The sequence below is a fragment of the Colobus angolensis genome, unplaced genomic scaffold, assembly GCF_000951035.1.
Source record: "Colobus angolensis palliatus isolate OR3802 unplaced genomic scaffold, Cang.pa_1.0 Scaffold254, whole genome shotgun sequence".
In the NCBI taxonomy this organism is placed as follows: domain Eukaryota; kingdom Metazoa; phylum Chordata; class Mammalia; order Primates; family Cercopithecidae; genus Colobus; species Colobus angolensis.
In genome coordinates, this window is record NW_012115755.1 from 1,582,475 (window position 1) to 1,610,003 (window position 27,529).

A 27,529-nucleotide genomic window follows, 5' to 3' on the forward strand; every position below is an offset into this window, starting at 1 on the left:
GTGAGCCACTGAGCCTGGCCTTTTTTGTTTTTTTTTTTTTTAGATGGAGTTTTGCTCTTGTTGCCCAGGCTGGAGTGCAGTGCCACAATCTCAGCTTACGGCAACCTCTGCCTCCCAGGTTCAAGCGATTCTCCTGCCTCACCCTCCCGAGTAGCTGGGATTACAGGCGCGCACCACTATGCCTAGCTAATTTTGTATTTTCAGTAGAGACGGGGTTTCACCATGTTGACCAGACTGGTCTTGAACTCTTGAACCTCAGGTGATCCACTCACCTTGGCCTCCCAAAGTGCTGGGATTACAGGCGTGAGCCACCCTGTCCAGCCATAGGCAAGTCCTTTATCTCCATTAGCCTTTGGGGGTGGGGAGTATTAGATTTTATTTTCCTCCATTTTTCTGATGAGGAAACAGAGACTAAGAGATAAGAAATGGCTTACGAAAGAGTTTCCTGCTCAAGGGTGTGGTATGAGACAACTTCCAAATCTTGGTCAAGATGACAGAAAAAAGGAGAAACTCACTTCTGAGCAAGCCTCAGGCGTGAGTTTGACACTAAAATCATCTGTGTGCCTGATTATAGTGGCTGCGTTGAGGGAGACATGCAAGAAGAACTGGAGAGGCGGGAAAGGTCTCAAGAACACAACTTTTGACCAGATAATCCTGGGAAGGTCCACTCTAGACTGTGTCAACCCACTTGGGGCGGGAGCGGCACCTGTGTGGCAAGGTGGCAAAAGTGGTATGTTTGGAGTTGAAATACCTCAGCTCAAGCTCCTGTCAGGTCTTAAACTCAAGTCATATCACTTCTCTATGTCCCTTTTCATCACCTGTAAGATGATCCTCCCAACCTTGCAGTTGTTTTGGAGCCTGAAAAGAGATCGTTACCAGCTCAGATATGAAAAGCTCGGTGGAAAGGGGCTGCATGGGTGAGAGCCCAGGGCCCCATGGCAGCTTCAGTCATGCAGCTCTTGACGGCCTTGAACAAGCATGAAACAGGAACCCAGTGCTGAACTTACCAGCTCTGAGCTGTCTGAGGGCCCGGGCAAGCCCTCCTCAGGGTGACTCAGGGCTTCTTCCCCCTGCCGCAACCCTGCAGATCCAATGGAGTCCATGAGCTTCCACAGTGGGGGCTGGCCACCTACAGTAGAAAAGGGACAACCTGGGTCAACCATTTACTCTACAGGCCCTAGGAGTCTGTAACCCAGGCCAACTTCCTTCCTTCTGAAGGGGACCAGGAAGGAAGCTGGGAGCAGAATTCAGAAACTCTGACCATCAGAGATCCTGTAGCAGTCAACCAGAAGGCCCTTGTTTTTCACAAGCATGTGAAACGGGAGAGCACTGGAAAGGCTGATTTCAGTCCAAATGCTGTTCATTAATTCTGTCATTCATTGACATTCACCAGTTCCTGATGCCTGCTATGCTGGACATTGCGGTACAGATGAAGCAGACCTAGGCCCTGCCCTCAGGGACCTCAGTCTCATCATCAATCACAGTACGATTAGCACAGGCAGTGGGTGAGATGGCCACATATAATAGATGGACAAGTTGCTGTGGTTGGGAGGTCAGGGGCATGCTAGAGGCTTGGAACAAAGAAGGGAGCAAAGACCTGCCAGAGAGGCAGGCAGGCTGGACTAGGGACAGCCGTTGTGCCAGGCTAAGGCACGTGAATTTCATCCTGAAGGCAACAGGGGTCATGGACAGGGGTGGATCTGTGCTTCAGAAAGGGGTTCCACTAGTGACGTGACCTTGGGCAAGTCATTTATGACTTCTTTGAATTTCAGCTTCCATCCGTAGAACAGGAGGAAATAGTATCTACCCTCACAAGGTTGTTGTGAGCGCTAAATAGAACAACACCTGGGGAAATGCTTTATGAGATGTAATGTGCAACATAAACCGGGGGGGTTAACAGTGCAGTGATGCAGAGCAGAAAGAGCCCTGTGCTCAGAGGTGGGGACCCTGCTCTCCACAAGGCAGCTTCACCGCATCTCTCAACCTTGAGGCTTTTCATCTGTGAAATGGGACCAACATGTATCAAAGGGCTGTGTGGAGCAAATGAGATCATAGAGCAAAGGAACTTGCTCAGATGTGCATTCAGATTTATGTAGCTGAATCTGAACTGAAACTCTGTGAGTCTCCATTTCCTCTTCTAACATGGAAAGCTAAGTTCTTGGGAGGACTGAAGGAGTGAGTGGTCCTTTGCACACTGTAAAGAACTGTAGAAATGTCATACTTAGCTCATCCGAGCTGGAGGTGGTGTTGCTGTTCCCGTAGTCCCAAGGGAGCCTTCAGTGAGTCAGGTGCTCTTTAGGGGTGGGGAAAAGGGAAACACAGCAGAGGATCCAATATGGGAAGAGACATCTGTCCACTGAGTCACTTTACCTCTCTTCCTTGCAACAGCAGAACTTCTGGAAATACATTTCCTTCCCACCCCTGCACGCCCCTCCTCGCCTACTCCCATTACACTCACTAATTTGCCCTCTCCACATGGTCACTCGTGACCTCCTAACTGCCCAATCCCAAGCCTTTTCCTCAGCCCCCACCTTTACTGCCCTCTCTCAGGCATGCAAAGCCACTAGTCATTCTCTTTGCTACAGAATTCTCCCTGCCCTTAGCTTTCACAGCCAGACTCTCCTAGGTCTCCTTCCTGAGTCTCTCGTAGTCTTCATCTGTAATTTCTCTTCCTTCAGACAATGGGGTTCCCAAGTTTCTGGTCATGCCCTCCCTCCACACTCCCTTTATTTCACCCATCCCCAAGGTTTCATTAATAGCTGTTTCAGGGCTCCCAAATCTACCTTTGGCCTCAGCCAAATCCTAAGTCCCAATGGTCTGTTAGACATCACTATCTGGATGGTGGAGAAGCTCCTCAAACTCAACAAAGCCATACTCATTTTTCCGTCACGTTTCCCCCACAAAGCTCTTCTGTTCTCCACCTTGACTGGAGACATCGAAGTGTGCTCACTCACATGGCCATTCGGGTTGCCTGCATGCATCCCTGACCCTCACCTCCTCTATGCAATTGGATCTCAGACTCTCTAAGAGCCCTCCTGTACATCCCCTCCTCCCCATTCCCACAGCCACTGCACCAGACCATCCTCCGGCCTGATTATTACAACGGCCTCCTAACTGATACCTCTGCTTCTAGTTTCTTTACCTCACCCAGCTTGATCACCTCTGCACTCATGGCTGGCACAGGGTCTGGTATAGGTATGTGCTAATGTGCCTTTCTAAAACTGGAAGCAAGGGGCGTGGGTAGTTTTTTCTTATTTAATAAAGCAACAAATCAGCTTCTGATAAATCTCCCCGAAACCTTACATACCTATGCTGAGTTTCCGAATCTGTCAAACAGGGGTGTAGAATGCTTGTTCTATGCTACAGGTCTATTTCAAGGATAAAATGAGGTAACTGGGGCAATTACCTTTGAAAAGGACCAATGGCTACACACGTGGCCTCCTTTCAAGGCCCAGCTAGTTCATTTATTCATTCACTCACTCATTCATTCCCTCATCCATTCGATATTTATTCAGCATTTTTACATGACATAATCTGTGAAGTAATCCCCAAGTCCCTAATATTTATATGCTAGGTAAGGGTATTCAGCTCTGTCTCTTCCAACTGAGATTCCCTGTAGGGAGGGTCAAGTCTCCTTCACTGCAATATCCACAGAGCCCAGGGTCTGTTTGACTAAGGGCCCTTTAGCTTCCCTTAGCTGAATGGGCTACATGAAGTGAGTTTTCCTCCTGAAAAGTACCCCAGGGACCTCTGCTGATGTTGGGAGCTGCCATCAAGAACCAGCTGACAGGTTGGGTGTGGCGGCTTGCACCTGTAATCCCAGCACTTCAGGAGGCTTAGGCGGGCAGATTGCTTGAGCCCAGGAATTTGAGACTAGCCTGGGCAACATGGCAAAATGTCATCGCTACAAAAAAAAAATAACAAAAATTAGCTGGGTGTGGTGATGTGTGCCTGTAGTCTCAGGTACTCCAGAGGCTGAGGTGGGAGGATCACTTGAGCCCAGGAGATTGAGGCTGCAGTGAGCCAACTTGCCACTGCACTCCAGTCTGGGTGACAGAGAGAGAACCCGTCTCAAAAACAAAGCAAGAGAACCAGCTGGCTTAATCTTTCCAGTGTCCACTTCCCCTGGCGTGAGCCAAACAGGAGGGATAAGGACAAGACAGTGTGGAAGGAGCAGGCAGTAATCAGACGAAGGCACTTACCTGGGACACACAGAAGCCGGCCACTCTCCTCAGGTCTGAGTTCTTGTCTGGCAATATGAGGCACCCCAATGACCAAAAGTGACATTCAGGGGTGACCTGAGTTATATCCTCAAGCCCCACCCTTTTCCTCCACCACCACTTACCAAACATCAGCTAATTCAGGAAGCTGCACTTCCTTCCAGGCCTGCCCTAAGAGTAGCCCAGCCTAGGCAAGGCTGTGGTGAAAACTTGAGCAAGATGATCACCGCAAAGTGGAGCCTTGAACTGGGTCTAAGGTTTTGGGCCATTCCCTCTACAATGCTGAGGGCTATTTATTTTGCAAATAAAATAAGTTTTGAGGTGGTGGCTTGCTCCTTGCCTGGGAAGGTTATGGTAAGTACTTTTGAGCAAGAGGCAATGTGGGAGCACAAGAGGAAGGGGCTGACTCTGCAGAAAGTGGGCAGGGCTAGCTGAAGCAGCTGAGCCTTGAAGAAAGAATGGCAGTATGCTGACAAAAGTGGTCCTTGACCAAGTGGAGAGCACGTACACAACCACAAATCACACACATACAGGTGCCTTCATGGAATGAGATGCAGCTCCAGGCGCCTGAAGAGGATACACCAAAGCGGGGATATATGGTGGGAGAGGAGGTGACAGGCAGACTGCAGTCTAGACTTTAGTCTGTAGGCTGAGCAGAGAGAGTAGGTTCACACGGTAGGTCTTCTTTACTGGAAGGAGAAGGGGAGTGTTAGGCTGCTGTAGAGCTATTGGCCAACAAACTGTTTCTCTGCGGAAATTTCTCCTCAAAGGCACATAACCTTGGGGCACCAACGTAGAATACCAGACAGCCTGCAACAATCTTTGTTGAACACATGGATACACTTTAAAGCTTCAGGCTGCCTTGTCAGCAGTAACTCTATCATTATGCACAGATAGTAGAAGACCTCCACATGACATCAGGATGGAGACCAGGGATGGTGGCTCCTCTATCAGTAGTGGCATGAAGAGGCCTGGAAACATGCCAAACATCAGTCCTGCTGTGAAGTTTACTGGGTACCAACCAGGCATATAGGCTGTGAAAGGCAGGGAAGTGGGGGATGGGGTGGCGGAGGGTAGAGTGGCTGTCACAAACAACATAGCATCCCGCCTAGCCTGGGACCCCAGTCCCTCTCCACTTTGTTCAGTGGGGAGAGGAGAATGTGGAACTGAATATGAAAGGCCCAGCTGTGATTCATGCTGACAGCCTGCAATTTCTTGAGCCAGGGTGAGGATACGCCCCTGACAAGCATTGCCAGGGCTCTTCATCTGTGTTTCTGGAAGGTCTGTGTCCACACCCCAGGAGCAGGGGTCCTGGTTCCCTAGTCAGAATGCCAGGGAAAGTCTGGGTCAAGGCCAGTGGAAAGAGAAGGATGGCTGAGCTTGAGGTCTATGAGCAGCTGGGACAGCCTGGCTATAGCAGAGGCACTGCAGCTGCCAGCGGTTCTCTTCAGACACCAGGCGGCCACTGACCAACAAAGGAAAGGACAAGTCCTCACAAGGTTCCCTCATAGCCCCTTAGTGCCAATCTCCAACTGTACAGATAGAGCTAAGGAATGAGGAACAACAGTTCACTGGGGGAGAGGTGGGCACAAGCAGAGCACTGCCAGTGGGCTGGGAGCTCAGGCCTTCCCTCTAAGCTTGCTCACAGGCTTTTCACCACCCACAGTGCCCCCAGGCCAGGCATAGAGATCCTCAATAAGCTCCCCCAATTTGCTCCACACCCTTTATATCATGAATGTGCCTTGTAGCTCTCCTACACACATGGAGCTACTTCTGTTGTGTCTTTGTTTGCACTGACTTGTCTGGAATGACCCTCCCTTTGGCCTCTTCCACCTTTTCACCTCATTTTTCCTCATCCCTCAAATTATAATCAACAACGAGGAGCCCTTCCCTGAAAAGCTCCTCCTGGCCCTGACCCCAGCTGAGTGTGGTCTGCTTATTGGTTCCGTATTATCTTGGATGTTCTTGTATCACTGCATTTGTATCTGTTTATTAAAGGCATCTGTTTATGTGTTATCTTCTCCATTGTACTGTGGGCTCCCAGAGAATGTTTCTTATTCACCCAAGCAGCCTTAGACCTCAGTTCTGTGTCTGGTAAGGAACAAGTATCAGTAAATTTTTGTTAAATTGAAGAGCCCTCCGACAACCTCAACAGTCCAGGGCTGGCCAGGCAAAGTGGCTCACTTTGGGAAGCCGAGGTGACCTTACTTGAGGTCAGAACTTCGTGACCAGTCTGGCCAACATGGTGAAACCCGTCTCTATTAAAAATTTAAAAATTAGCCGGGCGTGGTGGTATGCACCTGTAATCCCAGCTACTCGGGAGGCTGAGGCAGGAGAATTGCTTGAACCTGGGAGGCACGGGTTGCAGTGAGCCGAGATCACGCCACTGCACTCCAGCCTGGGTGACAGAGCAAGACTTTGTCTCAAAAAAAAAAAAAAAAAGTCCAGGGCTTTTGAAACTGACAGGAAATCAGTAGCCTCTTACTGTCTTCCTGGGTGCATATGGTTTCAGCAGTCTTTCCACTAGTCTGTCTTTCCACTGACAACTACAACCCTCTCATCCACTTACTACCTGCCTTCCCCTCCCCAAATTTCCATCTAACAACTTAAGGCCAAAGCTACCCTGATTCGCAGGCAAAAATGAGCTCATCCAAACCTGAAATTTCCCTTGAGTCATTAGTTTTGTGACTGAAATGGGAAGTAGGAAGTACTGTGGTATAGTACAGAGAGCTTCAGCTCCGGGGCTGGGCAGACCTGGGTTCAAAATCCCATCCCATTACCAACTGAACGACCTTAGGCAAATGTCTTCATTCCTCTGAGCCTCGGTTTTCCTTGTATAACACATGGAGACTAATGTCTTCATAGGATTTGCTTTAGGTTAGGTAAACCCAGAAGCAGACCTAATTTGAATGCAAATAACTTTATTCGGGAAGTGATCCAGGACAGGGCCAGAATTAGGGCAATGCAAGTGATATGCCTAGAGCACAGAATGTAAAGAGACCCTCTCGGGTTCATACAGGTGCCAACCTTGCACTTAGATGAACCCAAGAATAAAGGCTCATCACCCTAGTCCCAGTCCTGATTCGGAGAACACGGAAGAGGAGCTGGAAGCCAGGTAGGAAGAGAAAGCCAATGAAGTGTACATAGTTGCTACTGGGAGCTTAGAGGGGTTCACTCGCACAGGGAACCCTGAGAAATAGGTAGAATATGCCTTAGAGTTGTCCCTCACTGAGTAAGGAAGCTGAGGTATTTATCCTCCCCCTTCCACTGGCTGAGAGCTGCCCCAGGGGCACTAATTCCCTGGCACTCCCAGCTTATGTCAATACAAACCAAGAGAAGTCCTCAGGCAGAGTTTCGGGTACTTACAACAGGACTCTGGGTATACAGCAGAATGGTGAATGCCTGGGGGAAATGGGTGAGGCACAACCTCTGCTGGGGCTGCCGTAAGGACTAAATGAAAAGCACATCTAAAGTGCCTAACAAAGAGAAGTCCCCCTCTCCCTCTTCCAATTTATGGCAATAGCTTGTGAAGTTCATGGAGCTTCCCAGCTCTCCATGAGTTGGCAGCATCGGCAGAACAGCTGTTTCTCATCTTTCAGAAGTAAAAGAAATCCAGCGGGCCTAGGAGAGGTCTAGATGCCCAGGACCCAAGTTTTCTGTGGAAGCCTGATGGCTGATAGAGCCCGAGTGGTCCCTCCTGAGTACGCGCTCCTCTGAAAACTCTCTCCTCTTGCATCTGCACCCCCGCCCCCATCCCTCCACCCCTTAATGCAACATCATTTGTGACACATAGACTAGCATCACATTAATAACTGCTGCCACTAACTCATTCTTCTATGTGATGACATTGTGCTAGAACAAAGCTTTTATCCACATTATGGTAATCCTTAGAACCCTGAGTATTTTTTCCCATTTTATGGACAAGGAAGCCAGGTCTCAGAGAGGTTAACTTTTATCAGAAGCAGGGTGCAGATGTAGGCTGATCTCACACATTTTCTACTTTGTCTCTTCACTCTTTCACTAATGCTCCTCTCACAGGATCACAGCATGGGGAGAATAAGACTGGGGGCAAACAAGACGGTTGTAGGGAGGTGATGGGGGAAGCGGGTAGCTGTTCTTCCCTTGACTCCCCATTTAGCTAATAATTAAGCCTATGGTTCCTGGTCTGGCTCATCCATACCCTCCTGCTGCTGACTCACGTTTTAGGGAGACTGCTCAATTTTAAGCTAAATAATTCACTTTCCAGAAGTACCCTTTTCCTTTTCTTATCTTCAGGCAAACAGATACACACACTATCCCGTTTATAGAGTGCTACCTCCAATAAATTGCCATTTAATGAGAGAGAAAACAAGCGAGAGGTAAGCTTATGGGACATAACTGATCAACTACTTTTCACTACAAGAAAAACGGGAAAATAATCAATACTGGAGTCCAAACATGGCATTTTCTTCAGGAATGAAGAGCAGGGGCACTGTGGTTTCACTGCTATGGACAAAAAGTGGCTTCTTTGTTCCCCTAAGCCTTTGTTTCCTCCTCTGGAAACTGAGATGATAACGCCTACCCCACAGGGTTGCTATGAGGATTAAATGAAGGCCACATACGTTGCCTGGACCGTAGTAGTTGCTCAAAAAATAATAGCTATTTCTTATGTGATGCTAGCCACTAGGTCAGTGCCATCCAACGGCAAGACATTATCTATGGAAGGAAAAGACAGTGAGATTGACATCTTGCCGTCTTCTAACCCAAAAGCTTGTGTGCAAAGGGACCTAGGCAGGAACAAGGGCTTAATATTTGTGCTGTGTCTTCCATCCCAGCTATGTGTGAACTCCCCAGTCTAACACATATCTCACTTTCATGTTAAAACTTTGGACAAAATCAGAAGTTAGGAGAGTCTTGAATGTGCCTGTTTATCTTGTCCCAAGATCCTTTCCTGGTCAATAGCCACCTCCCCCAGTTTTTCATTACATCTTCAAATCAGTTTTGGCCAAAGCTAGCATTCTTCACATCCTTGTTTGGTCATCTCCTTCAGGTAGCTGCTTCTGCCAACTGACATCCTCTCATGTTTGGAGTCTGTGTGTGGCACGCACTGAGAACAGACCACATCTCTGTTCTGCACTGGAAGCTCCTAGGCAACATGGTGAGGAACGTGCACTATGTTAGTAATGTTACCAAAATAGAAGCCATGTCTTGTTGCTGCTAACCTTTGGCATCAAGAGAACCAATCTTGTTTTGAACAGACGAATATGCCTGGCATCCCCAATGGTTAATCTATTTAGAAAAAATAATTGCATAGGCATCTAATAACAGAGTGTTCACTCACACATTCCTGGGAAGAATGGCAGGACACATCCCTCAAAGGTTCTATGCTCAGACTGAACCACTGTGTGAGTACAAGATGAAGGGACAGGTCACTGAATGGCAGGGATGGCAGAATAGATAGTGGGAATCAATGCCCCTGGCACCTCCCAGAATTATGTCAGAAACAGTCAAGGGAATAACCACACAGTGTTCAGAATTGTGCAGTATACATTAAGTGAATATATACATGGTATGTCAAGGATCAGTAATGGAATTCATTCAGCATGTGATTTATGAGTCTAATAAACTATCTCTACAATGAAAATATCCCCACCCCAAACCCTGCAACATGAAGGAAAAAAAATTAAAATTTCCATCTACTGAAATAAGATTTCATACAAACATAAATATATTTAAATTTTTAACTGTAAGTGAATTCAAACAAACTGTTATAAAACAGAATACTATACACAGTTGTCTGCATAGATCATAAAAAACATAAAAACCAGAATGCGGAGTGGGTGCTGGTGGTGAAAACTGCAGGGCTAAAACTTGCTCAATGATGAACTAGGGACCACTATGGCTTAATGAACATGGCCCACCCCTCCTACTAATGGCTTTGTCAACTTTTGGACCCTAGAAATTCAGAATTTTCTCCTTCTTCCTCTGCCAGCTTTGGTCCGTGTCCGACTACCTGGCTGGACAGTAACTTGCTTTTTAAAGTCCACTAAGCAATCTGTGGCTTCTGAAATGGAAATAAAAGACTTGATGGGAGATTCATTTAAGTCACGATGTGTGCAGGAACTCTGCATCTCTCTGCTGCAGCCTGCCTCTTCCACACCTGGTGAGGGTACCCTAGAGAGAAGGAAAAAATTCAGATTCAATATACACCTAATAAGCATCAAGGATATGCTATGCCCTGTATCAGGGGATTATTAGTAGAAATAATCTTTGTAATAATCCTACCACATATCATCACTCTGTTTTCACAGATGAGGTCACTGGGTAAATCATATACTTAAAGTTGGCACTGAGAGAATGAGAATTCAGATCCAAATTCCCAAGCTGCTTGAGAATCCAGGTCAGAAAACCAGGGTTGGATAGGGATAGAGAGGTAGAGAAGAATAAGACATAACTTTTACTCTGCTTGTTTTAACACAATGAATGAACTGAGCTATCCAATCTTTAGTTCAGATAAACGGGGAGCACAGCGTCATACTGAGAGAGAGGTCATAATAGTTCCACAGTGATTTCCACTGCCACAGTGTGAGTATCACCCTTCACACAGAACACAGGACAAGGCCTGCACTTTTCAGAAATGCTGACAGCCACAATTCAGTGCACAATCCAATTCACCTGAAGGCTCCTGTTTCTGAAGACTTGATGTCTGCATCTGTGATATGAGAGAAAAAATAATAATGTTGGTAGTAGTGTTGGTAATCATACCACTTCTCACTGATCTTTTGCTTCCTGTGCTCTAGGCACTGCTTCTCATCAGGCCTATCCAGGTAGCACAGATCCCCAATCCCCTAAACCCACGGAATGTGAGTATTAGTGTCCAACAGACTCAGCTGTTGCGGCACTCAGAGAAACACTTTTGAATGAACAGCCTCTGAATAAATCGACTTCAATTCTAGACTTGAGGAACAAGGAAGTTGCCAAGGGAAATCTGCCACCTGCAGAGATTCACAAACTGGTGATCTAGAGACAGCAGGATATGAGGCTGGGAGAGGCTGCCTTTTTATAGTCATCAGAAGGCACAACAGATTTGCTTGGTGGGAATGAACTATTAGAACTAGAGGGTAAGCACATCTCACCAGGCTTAAGCAAAAGCTCCTCTTCCATACACATCTGGTGAATTTTAACAATAGCGACTAATAACAACAGTAATAATAGCAGATAACATTTATCAAGAGCCTACTTATGCCAGGGACTATGTTTGCAGCTTTACCAGACATAATTCTTGCAATCTATGAGGTTTGGTATTACTAACTCCCTGCAATGGTCTTAACCAATCCACTCTACTGCTCCCTAAATACTACGCACAAACCCTGAGGATTGCAGGTTGGGACACTAAGCCAAAGGTAACATATGAGTGATGCACAAAACAATAGGAGGAAGCAATAACATCTGCATATCTAGTTTTCTGTGCCTGTTCCTTAAGGTATACTTGGGGCTTATCACATTCCCCTGTGTTTTGATAGTGTTTTTTCTGAGTTCAACAGGTAGTCCTGATTCAAGGCTTTATAAAGCCTGAAATGAAACATAGGATGAGTAAGACAGTATATTGCCCCATCTTCCTTAAGGAGAGATGACCTAGATGGAGTCTCAAAGGCTGGCTGATTGGATCACGTGTGTACCCAGAGAGTCCCAGCAAATAGCCAGGGGGCTGGCAATGGCTATCTTCATTGAAAGGCCTTAGGCAGAAGCCCGGAAAACTGGTCCTGGGGTCCTCACCTGAAGTCTTGTGCTCAGACTGTTCCAAGAAACTAAGGAGTCGGCCTTCACTGTGGCCTTTTTCCTGTAACAGAGAAAAATAGATGAAAGGGTTACTTCACGACAGAGTCTAAAATACAACTTCCACGGCCCAGATCACACACACACACACACGTATTCACAGAAGAGAAAAGGTGTGGGGGCCACAGCTCTAGGGAAGTCTTCTGCATTCTAATAAATGAGGGTACACAAGTGAAAAAGCAAACTATAATGAAGAGAATACATCGTTATGCCAAGATTATCATGGATTTAAAATAGAAAATAAATTTTAAGGTAGCGTCTACAGGCAGTGATGCCAGAATAAACTGGCTATATAAGTAAGTGCCTACCTATAAACCGTAACTCCAAATCTCCACCTCAAAATCACCCCATTCACAGAGAGAGGTCTCTTTCTTCTGGCATGACAGACAATGGCTTCCCCATTTTAGTGTGTACAGTGACTCCTTTGTCAATAACCCTAGAATATGGAGCTGTTGCTTTATTTTTCATCTCTAAGCCAAGACTTGCTCTTCCTGATCTCTAATTACAAGGTCCAGAAAGTACATCCATCCTTCCCAGTGACCAGGGCCCAGACCCGGCAGCTTCCTAAGGAGTTCAACAGAGTTGATCCCACATATATTCTTGGCAGTGGGATTATAAATTGGATATCCTTTCTGGAAAGCAATTTGGCAGGTTTTGAGAGACTTTAAAATTCGTATATCCACTGACCTAATAGTTCCATGTCAGAAAATATATTCTAAGGAAATAATCAACAGCACAAAGACTGATTAATGTTTTAAATACAATCTTATAATACAAAGGAACCAAAATGTTCAATAATAGGTGAATGGTTAAATGACCATCTGTGTGATATAAACATTAATAGTAATTTTTAAAAATAAAATCCAAAATGATGTTTACACTACACCTTAAGTTTTCATAAATGCAAGTGAGAAAACTACATATCAAGTACTATATAGAATACAGTATACATATAGTACTAGATATATAGTATGTTGTGTGTGTGCTTATTGTATATATATTGAGAGAGAGAAGGGGGGAGAGGGAGAACAGTGTCAATTACATTAACAATGCACAGAAAAAAAGACCAGAAGAAAATAGGCCAATACATTAAAAGTTATCATCTTTGAGTAGCTAAATTATGGGTGATGACTTCCCCTGATTATTTATATTTTTTTGAACTTTCCATATTTTCTACAATTGACATGTACTACTTTTTAAATTAAAAGGAAAAATAATTTGAAAAAGCACAAATCTTGTTTCAAGATAAATAGAGGGAAGAGGGGAGGGAGAAGAAAAAGCCAGAACAGAACTGTGGTCTCTTACAACTGACAACCAGGAGGGTTAGGTAGCCTTTCCCAAAACACTCTACACATACCTTTGGGTTCCGCAGCCTCTGCTGCTGCTTCCCCTCCACACTTGAACATGCTCTTCCACTCCCTTCAGGCCCATCTCCTTGGTCAGCCTTTGCAAGTTGGAGACAGGAGTCCACATGACACCGATACTCTCTAAATGGGACCAGGGATTTACAGAGATAACACTTCTCATTCCTAGCCAATAACAAAAAAGGAAGAAAACAGAGTTTTAAGATGCGCTTTTGCCTCTGGGCCCCTAGATATGTCTCAAATTGTGTTTTTACATCCCAAAGTTATTCTGTGGAGGAGACATATCAACCAATGTAGATTCGCTCAGCAGGATCACCAATAAAACTAACCCAACGCCAATCAAAAGGACTGAGTGATTAGCAGTTTTCCCTGGCTGTTTCTCCGTACCCTGCTGTTGCAGCAGTGGGATGGTAATGAAATCAGCTCTTCAAACTATCTCAAACAATGCTGATTGCTCTTCAGACATAAAATACTCTGTCAAACTCTTCCAAAATTAAGTGTAATAGTTTTTTCAAAGAGAAGTTAAAATTTCCACAGAAAAGGGAGCACCAAAAGCATTAAATTAAGTTGACATTTTTACCAGGGTGGATGAACTTGTCTGATTAGTAAATCAAGTCTGTCTACATGCTGACTTCCTTAATTCTACAATCTGCAACATCAACTAAGAAGTTACTAAAAACCATGTGGTTCTGCCAGAGACTTTTGCGTAATTTTATATGCATAGCTATCTTTATCTTTTTAGAAGAGTAGAGTTTGGGAAAAGAGAGGAAAAGTAGGTCCTTGAGGTAAAGTTTACTGGGCATCAGTAAAAATGGAATCACTGGGGGTAAAAGAAAAAAATGAATATTTACTAAGTATTTTCTCTGTGGTGAGAAACAGTGCAAGGCTCTTTAATCACAATTCTCAATTAATTATTCAGCTCCATTAGGAAGGAACTAATCTAACTACGGTCTTATAGGTAATAACTGTCAGAAACTAGATCTGCCTGACTCATAAGATCACCTTGGTTTTAAGAAGCTAAAAAAAATTTTCCAAAGCATGCTATCTTGGACATCTCTTTCTGGCCATAATGATGGCCAGATGGTTATTATTCAATAACTACAGCAAGGGAGACTTGGATTAGCTGTAAGGAAGACTTTTTCTTCAATCTTTAAAATAGGAGAAATAAGTCTCTCAAATACTTAATTATCCAGAAGAATGCAAGCAAAATGCTGCCTTGTGAGAAAAGCTAGACTAATATACCTTTCAAGGTTTATCAATTAATGCAAAAAACATTTATTAATTCCCTACTACATGAGAGACAGAAGTACTGCATAAGAGGCAGGAGTGTTAGAGTCAGACAGACTTTGTCACTTTTAGCTGCAGTGATCTTAACCAGTTACATATAATTTCTCTTTAGTTTCCTTATTTAAAAAACAAAAGAATAACTACCTTAAATCAACCACAGTGAGAGTTACAAACAAAGCACCTAGCACAATGATTGGCACACAATACTAGCACTAAACAAACAGCTATTATTGTTATTGCTGTTTCAGAATAACAATAATATTTTATTAGAAGCTGGGGATATAAACATGAATTAAGGCAAGTATTTGTCTCAAAAAACTCAGACTAACCAGGAATACAGAAATGTTTCTTTTAAAAAAAAAAAATTACTGCAATACAATGTGAGGAATTTCTAGACAAATGTCTACATTACAGTAAGATTCCAAAGGATCAGTTCTGCTCCACTAAATTAGGGAAGACAGCCCTGAAATTCAGGGTCTAAGATCTGTGTTTCAAAGATACAGTTTCTGCTTAGTAACTGCTTTAATCTACTGTTGGTAATGACTTTACTTTCAGATGGCAGCACCTACACCTGACCCCTTCCTCAGAATGAGCTTTCTCAGTCAAGCTGCAACACACAACCAAAAAGTTTTCTATATTGCCCAACCTTTTGCAATTCAACTTCTGTACTATTATGTGAAATGTTCAATACTTCCCAAAGAGCACCAAATACCAATATGCAAATTAAAGAAAACAGAAACCTAAAAGCAATGTGGAAGTGGAGTGGGTGGCAGGATTGTTTTTAGTGTATTAAAAATGGATACAAAGGCCACCTACACTGACAGAGACTAGGAATAAGAAAAAGAAATTCAGGGTTGGGCGCGGGGGCTCACACTTGTAATCCCAGCACTTTGGGAGGCCGAGGTGGGCAGATCACCTGAGGTCGGGAGTTCGAGATAGCCTGACCAACATGGAGAAACCCCGCGTCTCCTAAAAACACAAAATTAGTCAGTCGTGGTGGCGCATGCCTCTAATCCCAGCTACTTGGGAGGCTGAGGCAGGAGAATCACTTGAACCCAGGAGGCGGAGGTTGTGGTGAGCCGAAATCATGCCATTGCACTCCAGCCTGAGCAAGAAGAGTGAAACTCCATCTCAAAAAAAATTAAAAAAAGAGAGAGATTCAGGCATCCAAGCAATGAAGCCATTGGCAGGCCAAAGAAATACAGGGTCAGATGGGTAAGATAACAACTGATCTTTTTCTTCAGTCCAAATGATGGCATGCTATACAGGAGCTCCGTGAATGCAGCACACCTACTTACTTGTCAGTGTCTAGAGAAGTCTGGGCAGCTGTCCCACTGTCACTCTTGGTCTTGGCCTCTTTTTGTCTCCGAGTCAATACTTTTAATAAAAAAAAAAAAAAGTAAAATATATATATAATTAGCTACCAGTAAACTCTGAATATAAAAGACAAAATGTATAGGAAGAAGCAAAGTTTAAAACCTTATCCCACTAGGAGAAATACATTGTTTGTGAAGTCTCAATCTTTCTAGCATTGAGAATAGCAATTGTAACATTTGCACCAAAACAAAAGTTTTGACAATATTCTGTCCTCCACAAGATATTCCGCTATATGCTAAGCCACGAGATCTAAAGATCTACTCCACACCAAGAAAGGTTTTTGTGTGCTATCCCAGCTTGCAGCACTCAAGGGAGGGATTTACACTTTCCCAAGCAAAATTCTATCTGGTATGACACACACTTAAGTGAGGTACTCTATGAAATATAGTAATGACAGCCACATCTGAGTGCCTACATAAGCTCTAATCTTTACAAAACTCTGAAAAGTTCTGCAGTCAGAAAACTGTGGCTCAGAACAGTTAATACAACCAGTCTTTCTTCGCTACACTAGTACCACCTCCCAATTCTAGTGGGTATAAATGGCTTTAGCCCAATTGATACACAAATATATTGTCTCTCACACCAAAAGACATCTGTTTATAAAATCAGTCTCTTAAAGGATCTTGGAGGTTATTTAATCAAGTGTTTTCCAGTTCATTCCTTGCATAACAAGAAAAACTACAACAATTTCATGTCAAACTCTACCTTCTTTCCTCCCAACACCTGAATCCCCACAACAGATAATTTAGCAGGGTTACGAGTAACTTAGGTTGTGAAGCATTTATCTAGTCCAGGGGTCAGCAAACTTTATCTGTGGAGACAGACAGTAAATATTTTAGGCCTGGTAGGCCACATGGTCTCTGTCACAACTACTCAACTCTGCACTGTTAGCAAGAAAGCAGTCACAGACTATACATGAACAAATGGGTATGTTTCAATAAAACTTTATCTACAATAACAAGTATCTGGCTAGATTAGGCCCATGGTTGGCCGTTTGCCTAACCTTCTAGATCAACCTCCTACTCATACAAAAATGCCTTCTATAAATATCCCTGACAAGTAATCATATGGTCTTGACTGTATTTTCTTTTTCTTTTTTTTTTTGAGACGGAATCTCACTCTTCTTGCTCAGGCTGGAGTGCAATGGTGTGATCTCAGCTCACTGCAATCTCCGCCTCTGGAGTTCAAGTGATTCTTCTGCCTCAGCCTCCTGAGTAGCTGGGATTACAGGCACCCACCACCATGCCCAGCTAATTTTTTGTATTTTTATTAGTGACGGGGTTTCACAATGTTAGCCAGGATGGTCTCGAACTCCTGACCTCAGGTGATCCACCTGCCTCAGCCTCCCAAAGTGCTGGGATTACAGACGTTAGCCACCGCACCTGGCCAACTTGGCTGTATCTTTTAACTGAGGGAAATTCACTTCCTCCTAGGGAAATCCATTCTGTTGCAATCTGGCTCAATCTGCGTTTACTGGGGACTATATGAACATATTTACCCGCCTTTCCACAATTCAGCTCTTTGAACACTTAACAAAATCTTGGATTTACTCGGTTTTCTGCCCCTATTAAAATGCAACCATCATCAAAGGAAGAACTATGCCTAGTTACTATGGCTATTCTATTAAGATCTGGATTGCCGAAACTCTGAATGCCTAGGTTAGCTCTAATCCTTACGATGACCCTCCAGATTGGTATTATTACTTTTCCCCGGTTTTAATGGTATGGAAATAAACTAAGAGGAATTGACTTCACCACACTATCACAACTACTAAATAGTAAAACCCAGGATAGAATCTAGATCTGATTCCTATACTTATGTTTTACCTTCCTAATTAACCTCTTTTAGATATACAATCCAATTTATCAGTTTTCCTTAATATGTGTAGCACCCCAAACAGAATTCAATATTCAACAAACAATCCAACTAGTAAAAAGAACAGAAGAACCATGAGCTACCCCATGTGGACTCATATTCTACTGATTCAGTCAAGGCTGTGTTTGCTTTATTGACAATCCTGGTATACTACTGGCTTAAATTGAACTTAAAGGAAATTAAGATCCATCCCCTACCCTCCCAAATTATCTTCAAATAAAATGTTAACATCACTGGGTGCAGTGGCTCATGCCTGTAATCTTAGCACTTTAGGAGGCTGAGGCGGGCGATCACTTGAGACCAGGAGCTCGAGAACAGCCTGGGCAACAGGGTGAAACCCCCGTCTCTACAAAAAAATATAAAAGTTAGCCAGCATGGTGGTGCTTGCCTGTAGTCCCAGCTACTCAGGAGGCTGAGGTGGGAGGATCAACTGAGCCAGGAGGGTTGAGGCTGCAGTGAGCTGAAACAGCGCCACTGCACTCCAGCCTAGGTGAAGAGCTAGACTGTCTCAAAAAATATACAATACAATACACAATACAATACAATACAATGTTACCAAGACAAGTCTCTTAATTCTGTACTTTGGTAACTAAGTTGCTGGGTATTTTTTGTCTCCCCTTAAACACAGGATTTTGTATTTGTCCCCGTTCTTTTCAGCTGAACGTTTCTATTTATTCAGATCATCTGCAGTCTTGACTCTGTCATCTGATGTTATTAGCTCTCTTTCTCAGCTATGTGTCATCTGCATATATGACAACCACACTGTTTACATCTTCATCCAAGTCACCAGGGAAAAATGGTTGTAAAGGATATGGCCAAGGACAAAACTGTGACATGTTACCAGAGAAGTCTGTCTTCTCCCTGTTAAACTTTCCTTTAAATAATTAAGCAAACATTTATTGACAATCTTCAATGTGCAAGTAATTTGGGGAGATACAGGAAATTATGAGGCACTGTCCTTGCTCTTAAGGAGAGTGCAGTTTACTAATGGAGACAGCATACACACTCAAATAACTACAACCCAAGGTGTAAAGAGATATGCATAATAAAACAAGATCACACACAAGCAACTTATAATAGTGTTTGCCTCTGGGGAGGATGACAGGAATACTTGAAGACTGGAAGAGGAAGGAGGCATACTTTTCACTGTATACTTTTCTGTAAATCAAATTAAAAATTAGAAGGGAGGAATCAGATTATATAGAGTCAGGCACAGATTAAACGATCTAAGGTTCCTTCCAATGCAGAGATTTTATAAGTAAAATTAAAGTACTGCAGGAGAAAAACATCCAGGACAGAACCAGCCTCAAATCCACCTCCTATTATATCAACCAGCCCATACTTCTCTATCTGACGCACAAGGACTTCATGAGAGATTTTATCAAGTGCCTTGCTGAAATCCATTCTTAAAAGGCTGGCACCTCAAAGATTACAGAATCCTTTAGGAGTTCTATTTTTTATTTTTCTTTTTCTACTTGTCCCCCATCTTGACTAGCACGTATTTTTCCAAAAGAAATACTTGGAAACCACTCCACAGATAGAGAGTTGGAAAAAGAATTAATTGATTCTAGTACTGTCTATATATCACTATTGCATTTAGCACACTTCTGTTCCTATTCATTTATATGTCAGTTTTCCTTCTACACGATGCAACTTTCTGAATTCAGAGACTCTGGGTTTTATTTTGTTTCTTTTTTTTTTTTTTTTTTTTTTCTCTTCAGCATCCTCAGCAGAGTCTAGGACAGATTAAATGCTAATAAATACTTGCTGAATTAAATTGTATCAATAGATTCTAGGGGAAAAAAGAGCTCTTGTTTTATGAGGACCTACTCTGTGCCAGAGACTTTATAAACATAATCTCTTTCTTTACAACAACTCTACAAAGAATATATCATTATTTCTATTTTATAGTAAATAATTTTTTTTTTTTTTTGAGACACATCTTGCTCTGTCGCAGGCTGGAGTGCAGTGGCGTGATATTGGCTCACTGCAACTGCTGCCTCCCAGGTTCAAGCGATTCTCCTGCCTCAGCCTCCTGAGTAGCTGGGATTACAGGCGTGAGCCACTGTGCCTGGCTGTAAATGAAACATTAAGTAACCTGATCAAGGTCACAAAACAAAAACAAAAAACAAAAAACAAAAAGCACAAGGAGTGCAGTATAAATCTGACTACAGAAGCATACGTTCTTCTACAAGAGCAGGCTGTCTCTCCTGGAAAATAAGAAGCTAAAGAATGGGAAGAGAAAAGGTGGTAAGTGGTAAATGAGGGGGCAGGTAGAAGAGAATTTGAAGGGAGAGACTTGATATTGATAGATGGTTAGGACTATACGGTAATTCTATGATCACAACGGACTGGACTGGGGCTTGCTGCTGTTTTTCCTTTGAAACCTACTGCCCTACAAAAGAGCAGAGAAGTGCATGTAGGTTGCTCTGAAGGAGCACTTGTGGTTTATGAGGGTTGAGAGAGCTATTTAAACTTGCTACAGGCAGAGAATTCATTATGAAACACATATCCAAAAACCAAACTGCTGATAACAGCAGCCACAGATTTCAAAAGACAACAATGGGGTCTGAGTACAACTATCAAGGAAAGGTAGAAGAGAAGAGGGATCACTGAAAGCTGAGAGAGACGACAATAAACATAAGACCATTACCTCAGCAGATTATATTCCACTGCATGGGAAATGCTTTAAGGAGTTGTACTTAGAACTGTGGCCTGGCACTGTTAAGATACAAAAAATCAGTATTGCCTTGTGATGAAGGGTACTCACTGGCTTTAGGGTTGGACAGTAGGTGTCCAAGTTGGGCCTCTACTAGCTGTGTGGTCTTAGGCAAGTTCTGTAACCTGAGTAACAATTTCCTTACCTGTTGAATGAGATAACTGCATTTAACCTGAAGAGTTTTGCTAACAATCATATCAGATACTGTAAGAGTATCCAGCCCACAGAAAGCACTCAGTAAACATTAGTTTTATTCACTTACTATTTGTTTATGCAATTTTCATTATTCTTCTTCCAGATTTATTTCTTAGCCTCATCCAAAGACTTAAACCCATCCGTGCAACCAGTGACCACTAGCTAGCCTACAATTTGGGTTAGAACCTAGTCTTAAGTGATTTCCATACTAAATTTTACAAACAAAATGGACAAATAAATAGCCTAGGCATTACAGAACAATTATCAATACCATATAAACACCAAAACATTTGTTTCCAAAATTCAAAGAAGATAAGCAATCAAAAATAAAAAAATATGGCCTAGTACTATAAATTGTAAAGACAATGTTCCCTGAGGAGAGTGGAAATTATATACACAAAGAAGGGAGTTTTGACAGAATGACAAGTGGTTAAAGTCTTCTCAGTTTGTCTCCCTCAACCTCAAAACCACCTCAGCAGAAAATAATGGGAAGCCACAGAGTTGTGTCTGTTCCTGCTAAGATCACCCCTCTTTCAGCCTAGCACTTCTTCAGTGGATATAAGGAAAAGAAGGGAAGACAAGCTCCACCTGCACACAGCGAGGCAGCCATGCTGCCTGCCTCCCTACAACCAATGACCTCAGGAACTAGTCTCAATTAAAGGTTATTATTAGCACAAATTATTGGCTGGGTAAAGTGGCTCATACCTGTAATCCCAGCACTTTGGGAGGTCAAGGCAGGCGGATCACTTGAGGTCAGGAGTTCCAGACCAGCCTGGCTAACACAACAAAACCCTGCCTCTACTGAAAATAGACAATTTAGCCGGGCTTGGTGGTGAGTGCCTGTAATCCCAGCTTCTCGGGAGGTTGAGGCAGGAGAACTGTTTGAACCCGGGAGGCGGAGGCTGCAGTGAGCTGAGATTGCACCAGTGCACTTCAGACTCTGTCTCAAAAAAAAAAAAAAAAAAAAATCTGCGAGTCTCTGAGACATGTGGCTACTTAAATTTAAGTCTTAATTAGAATTAAATATAATTTTAAATTGGGCCAGGTGCAGTGGCTCACACCTATAATCCCAGCACTTTGGGAGGCCAAGGTGGGTGGATCACCTGAGGTCAGGAGTTTGAGACCAGCCCGACCAATATGGTGAAACCCCATCTCTAGTAAAAATACAAAATTAGCTGGGTATGGTGGCACATGCCTATAATCTCAGCTACTTGGGAGGCTGAGGCAGGAGAATTGCTTGAACCTGGAAGGCAGAGGTAGTAGTAAAGCCGAGATCATGTCATTGCACTCCAGTCTGGACAACAAGAGCAAAACTCTGTCTCAAAAAATAATTAAAAAATTGAATTCCTCAGTCCCATGAGCCACATTTCAAACGCTCAATAGCCACATGTGGCTACCATATTTGACAGCACAGATATAGAACATTTCTATCATTGCACAAGTTCCCATTGGATACTGCTGTTCTTTCAAGAGATAACCAGGACCAATCCTGTTATGCCTTAACTGTGTTTACCTTGAGCACCAAAGAAATCCAAGCCTCCTCTGGCATACCTCTCCAACTGGATTCTCATCCCCATTTGCCACCATTCTTGGTGATTTCAGTATCTACATATTAGACTGATCCATATGATGCTGCAGTTTTTATAAGTTCAACCCAAGATATGATCCATCCAGTAGTCCAGCCTCTCAGTTCCTTGACCTCTTGTTTATTAATTCCTATGGCTCCTACCATCTCAGCCTTTCTCCAGTGGGGTTCCAAGAGAGGAGTAAGCCTAATGCCCTAAGGTATCCACCAAATGTTATAAATCAATTTCTGTCCCCTGCATCTAAAATGGTACCAGCTATGTGTCGTAACTGGGAGAAGTGAGCAAACAATCAATTCATTTTCTGACTTCTATGGTTCCAATGAAGAATTCTAGCTGACCCTATCATTAATGATGAGCTCAATTTCAGGTGCCCATTCTCTGATCACCATCACCTATCTTTCCCAACTCACCCTCTCTAATGTTCTTACACCAATCACCCTTTAGCCCCACTAGGACATCTAATCCTATACTATCATCTTTTCACTATTACCCCGTCGTATCCTCACATTCCTTCTTACCTTAGTTTACCTAGTTATCATATTAACAATCCCCTTGAATATTCCCTCAACTTCTTTCTACTGTGCTTCCTTGCAAAATCCAACTTTGGTTAAATACAGCCCTCCTACTTATTATGTGTCCCTACCTGCTGAATGTGACAGGAACAAAAACACATATAACAGTGCTGACTGGGCTCACTTTTTATTTAAGATCAAAATCTTAAGTGGTCCCTCACTACTGCCTAGCAATCCTGATATATTTTCCTAGTCGGTTCATTCTTCCATCCTCCCAGGTACATTTCACATCTTCTCTGCTATTCTCAAACCTCTAATATCCATTCTGATTCCTGTATCACCATTCTTTTTTATTTAAATATAACTTTACTGAGATAAATTCATGTACCATATAATCCACCCATTTAAAGTCTATGATTCAATGGCAAGTACTTGGGAGGCTGAGGTGGGAGGATTGCCTGAGCTGGGGAGGCAGAGGCTGCAGCAAGCCAAGATTGCACTACTGCAGCCTGGGTGACAGAAAGAGAGTTCTTTATATATTCTGGATACTAAACCCTTAACATACATATGATTTGCAAATATTTTCTCCTATTCTGTAGGTTGTCTTTTCACTTTCTTGATAGTGTCCTTTGATGCACAGAGGTTTTAAATTTTGATAAAGTCCAATTTATCTTTTTTCTTTTGTTGTTTGTGCTTGTGGTATTTTATCTAGGAATCCATTGCCAAACCTATGATTGTGAGGTTTTATCCCTAAGACAGTTCCCCTGACTCGCTGAGACAAGGTCTCAACTATGTTGCCCAGGTGGGACTCAAAGGATCCTCCTGCCTCAGCCTCCCGAGTAGATGGGACTTACCAGTGTGTACCACTGTAGCTGCCTATAAAAGCTTTATGACTTACATTTAGGTCTTTGATCTATTTTCATATGTAGTATAAACAAGTGGTCCGACTTCATGGTTTTGCATGTGGATATTCAGTTGTCCCAGCACTACATATGAAGAAGACTGGATTGTTTTCCCCCACTGAATTGTCTTGACATCCTTGTCAAAAACCAATTGCCCACAAATGTATGGTTTTACTTCTGGACCCTCAATTCTATTCCACTAAACCGTCATGCCTGCCTTTATGCCAGAACCACGCTGTCTGAATTAGTAATAGTTGTAAAATTGGAAAGCATGAACCCTTAACTTCGTTCTTTTTCAAGACTGTTCTATTCTGTGTCCCTTGTATTTTGGTATGAATTTTGGGACCAACTTATCAATTTATACAAAAAAGTTAGCTGGGATTTTTGTGGGTTTCTTTTTGTTGTTTGTTTGAGATGGAGTTTCGCTCTTGTTGCCCAGGCTGGAGTGCAACGGCATGATCTTGGCTCACCGCAACCTCTGCCTCCTGGGTTTAAGCGATTCTCCTGTCTCAGCCTCCTGAGTAGCTGGGATTCTTCTGTCTCAGCCTCCTGAGTAGCTGGGATAACAGGCATGTGCCACCATGCCTGGCTAATTTTGTTCTCTATTTTTAGCAGAGAGAGGGTTTCTCCACGTTGGTCAGGCTGTTCTCGAACTCCTGACCTCAGGTGATCTGCCCACCTCAGCCTCCCAAAGTGCCCAGCCTAGCTGGACTTTTGAGAAGGATTTGAAATCTGTAGATCAACTTGGTGAATACTGCCATCTTAACAACATTAAGTATTCTAAACCATGAACATGAAATACCATTCCATTTATTTAGGTCTTGTTTAATTTCTTTCAACAATGTTTTATAATTCTCAGAGAAGTTTTTTATTTCTTTTGTCAAACATATTCCTAAGTATTTTATTATTTTTGATACTATATTAAATATAACTCTTTTCTTAAATCCATTTTCAGATTGTTCACTGCTAGTGTACAAAAATACAGTTCATTTTCTATATTGACCTTGTATCCTGCAAACTTGCTGAACTCGTTTATTAGTTCTAAAGGCTTATTTTATTTCAGTGGATTCTCTAGGATTTTCTATATAAAAGATGTCATCTGATACAGTAGTTAACGTCTTCCTTTCCAACCTGAATGGCTTTTATTTCATTTCTTTCCTAACTGCCCTGGCTAGAACCTCTTTTACCATGTTGAATGGAAGTGGCAAGAATGAACACCCTTGTCTTGTTTCTGATTTTGGGGAAGGCTGTCAGTCTTTCACCATTAAGTATGATATTAGCTGTGAGTTTTTCATAGATGCCCTCTATCAGGCTGAGGAAGTTCCTGTCTATTCCTAGTTTGCTGAGTATTTTATTGTCATGAAGGAGTACTGAATTCTATCAAATGCTTTTTCTGTGTCCATTTAGATATTGTGTGGTTTTTGTCCTTTGTTCTACAATATAGTATATTAACTGATTTTCTAATGTTAAACCAACCTTTCAGACTTTTTGATGAGAAAAAAGTAGTACCAGAGAGAACTTCTACACTCTTCCACCACCAAAAGTATTAGTCTATCTGCATCTGTACCCATATCCTCTGCCTTCCCTCCTACTGCACAGAATGAATTGCTCACATGGCTATGTAAGGCTAACTTTTCCATTTGACCCTGAATCTGAATGCTTTTGGTTAATTAAGGATTCCCCTCCTGCCATCATCTCTCCTGAAACATCAGTTTTTCCCTCTTTTTTTAAGATCATTCCATCAGCTTACAAATATGCAGTAATATTTCCCGTAAGGTTATTTCTAGACTTGTATATCCTACTGTCTGCTCAACATCTTCATTTGGTTATTCACTGGGCATCTTAAAATTATGTACAAAACCAAATTCTTAATTTCTTCCTCCAAACCTGCTCCTACCCCAGTGTTCCCACTCTCAAACAACGAAGTCATCATTAACCCAGTTGCTTGGGGCAAAACCTTGATTTCACCTTAGTCTTTCTGGTTCTCTCACACTCCAACGAATCCTGTATGCTCAACCTTCAAAATGTTCCCAAATCTGACAACTTCTTTACCTCACAGCTACCTCTATGGTCAAAGCAAACATCAGATCTTCCCTGGAATAATGCAAGAGCCATTCCCCTCCACCCCTGCTTAGTCTCCTCAATTCCATTCTTGCCCCTGTCCCTCTATAGATTATTTTCCACACTGTAGCCAGAGTCAGATTACATCATTCCCTATTCTGAACCCCTCTATGGCTTTTCATCATATTTAGAATAAAGTATAAAAAACTCCCCTCACATGATCTGACCACTGTTCATTTCTTCTCTCCTTTCCCCATCGCTCAATCTAATTCAGTCATTGTGTCTTTCCTGCAGCTCTAAGAAACACGCCAAACACACGCTTGCTTTAGGGCCTTTATATTTATTCCCTGACCTAGAATGACTGTATTCAAATATCACCTCAAGAAGTCTCCCTTGATCTTCCCCTTTAATCAAGCCCCCTTTTTTCCTCTGTTCTAGTCATTCTCCATCCCCTCTTCTTGCCTTGTTTTTCTTAAATTGTATTTATTATCTGTTTCTCTCACAAAAAGGTAAGCTTTATAGAACACTGACTTCTGTGTTTAGTACTGTACCCTCAGCTTGCAGAACAGTATCTGAGTTATAGTTGCTGCTAAATAAATACTAATTGGGTTGTCAGTAAATAAGTACAAATACTATAGTTAAACACAACACGGTGATCTTCTGAATTACTCAGAGGGGCTTTCTAAGTTGAGTACCCTACAATTGGCTTAGCCAGAAACCTGAGTTAAGACTGCCTTCTCTCAACTTGACCAGTCACAAGGTCTGCTTCTCCCACCAAAAGACTCTCAAGTCTGTCCACTTCTACTAAGACTGCTTTATCATCTGTCTCTCTGCTTTTAGTCTCCTCCAAATTATGGTTAATATTTCAGTATACCGTATTGTCTTTCAGTCTTTATTTTGAATCCTTATGTAATACTTCATCTTGTTTTTGAACACTGGGTTAAGTTGTTCATTGTTATAAATAATGCTTTAATAAACCATCTTTGTCTATACAATTTCATCTAAATTCTGATGATGTTTTTAGAGTAGATTTTCAAACTTTAATTCATGGGTCAGAAGATATGAATTACTTTTAAGTTCTACATATATATTATCAAATTGCTTAAACAAAAATTTCAGCTGTTAAGATTAAGCTATAAATATTATAGACAAGTACTAGTAGGAAGTAGATCAGTAAAAGTGTACCTCTTAAGAGAACAAACTTATCTCTAAGCTTGAAAGAAAACTGCTACAATTTGAGTAGGGAGGGAGGGGGCCTCTGTGGCTTTTTTGCAGCAAAGGCAGTTTGGCATTGCAGTACTGTCTTTGGAGTCTAACTGCCTTTGAATCCTATCCCAGAGTAGGTAATTACAGGCTAGAAGCCTCTAAGCCTTTGTTTGCTCATCTGTAAATGGACCCAGCAATGCTTGTCTTTTTAGGGTTGTAAAGATTTCTACTTAGGAACTACCAACATAATCACGTAAGATACTTGAGTTAGAAGCTATGTCTATTAGAATCAGATGATCAAGTCTAGTACCTGAGAGAACAAGAGATTCTCAGAATGGATAAAAGCATGATCCAATGGTATATTGTCTACAGGAGACACATTTTAAAAATATGCTGGGCGCAGTGGCTCA

The 27,529-nt window shown here is 42.5% G+C and overlaps 2 protein-coding genes across 5 annotated transcripts in view; both read right to left on the minus strand.

Annotated features, from left to right (window-relative positions):
- The window catches only part of HK3 (hexokinase 3 (white cell)), a 17,132-nt gene extending 12,863 nt beyond the window's left edge, over positions 1 to 4,269 (minus strand). Inside the window, exons 1-2 of the mRNA XM_011946848.1 lie at positions 4,203 to 4,269; positions 1,008 to 1,129 (exon numbers count right to left, since the gene is read on the minus strand). Coding sequence (XP_011802238.1) covers positions 1,008 to 1,103 — 96 coding nt within the window. The 5' untranslated portion in view covers positions 1,104 to 1,129; positions 4,203 to 4,269. The remainder of the gene's footprint in view (positions 1 to 1,007; positions 1,130 to 4,202) is intronic.
- Positions 4,270 to 9,914: 5,645 nt separating this feature from the next.
- Positions 9,915 to 27,529, minus strand: part of UIMC1 (ubiquitin interaction motif containing 1) — a 128,047-nt gene continuing 110,432 nt past the window's right edge. For all 4 annotated transcript variants that reach the window (XM_011946857.1, XM_011946854.1, XM_011946856.1 and 1 more), the window contains 5 exons: positions 15,985 to 16,063; positions 13,393 to 13,564; positions 11,976 to 12,039; positions 10,875 to 10,911; positions 9,915 to 10,373 (listed from right to left, as the gene is read on the minus strand). In XM_011946857.1, the coding sequence (XP_011802247.1) occupies positions 10,163 to 10,373; positions 10,875 to 10,911; positions 11,976 to 12,039; positions 13,393 to 13,564; positions 15,985 to 16,063 (563 nt within the window). In that variant the 3' untranslated portion in view covers positions 9,915 to 10,162. The remainder of the gene's footprint in view (positions 10,374 to 10,874; positions 10,912 to 11,975; positions 12,040 to 13,392; positions 13,565 to 15,984; positions 16,064 to 27,529) is intronic.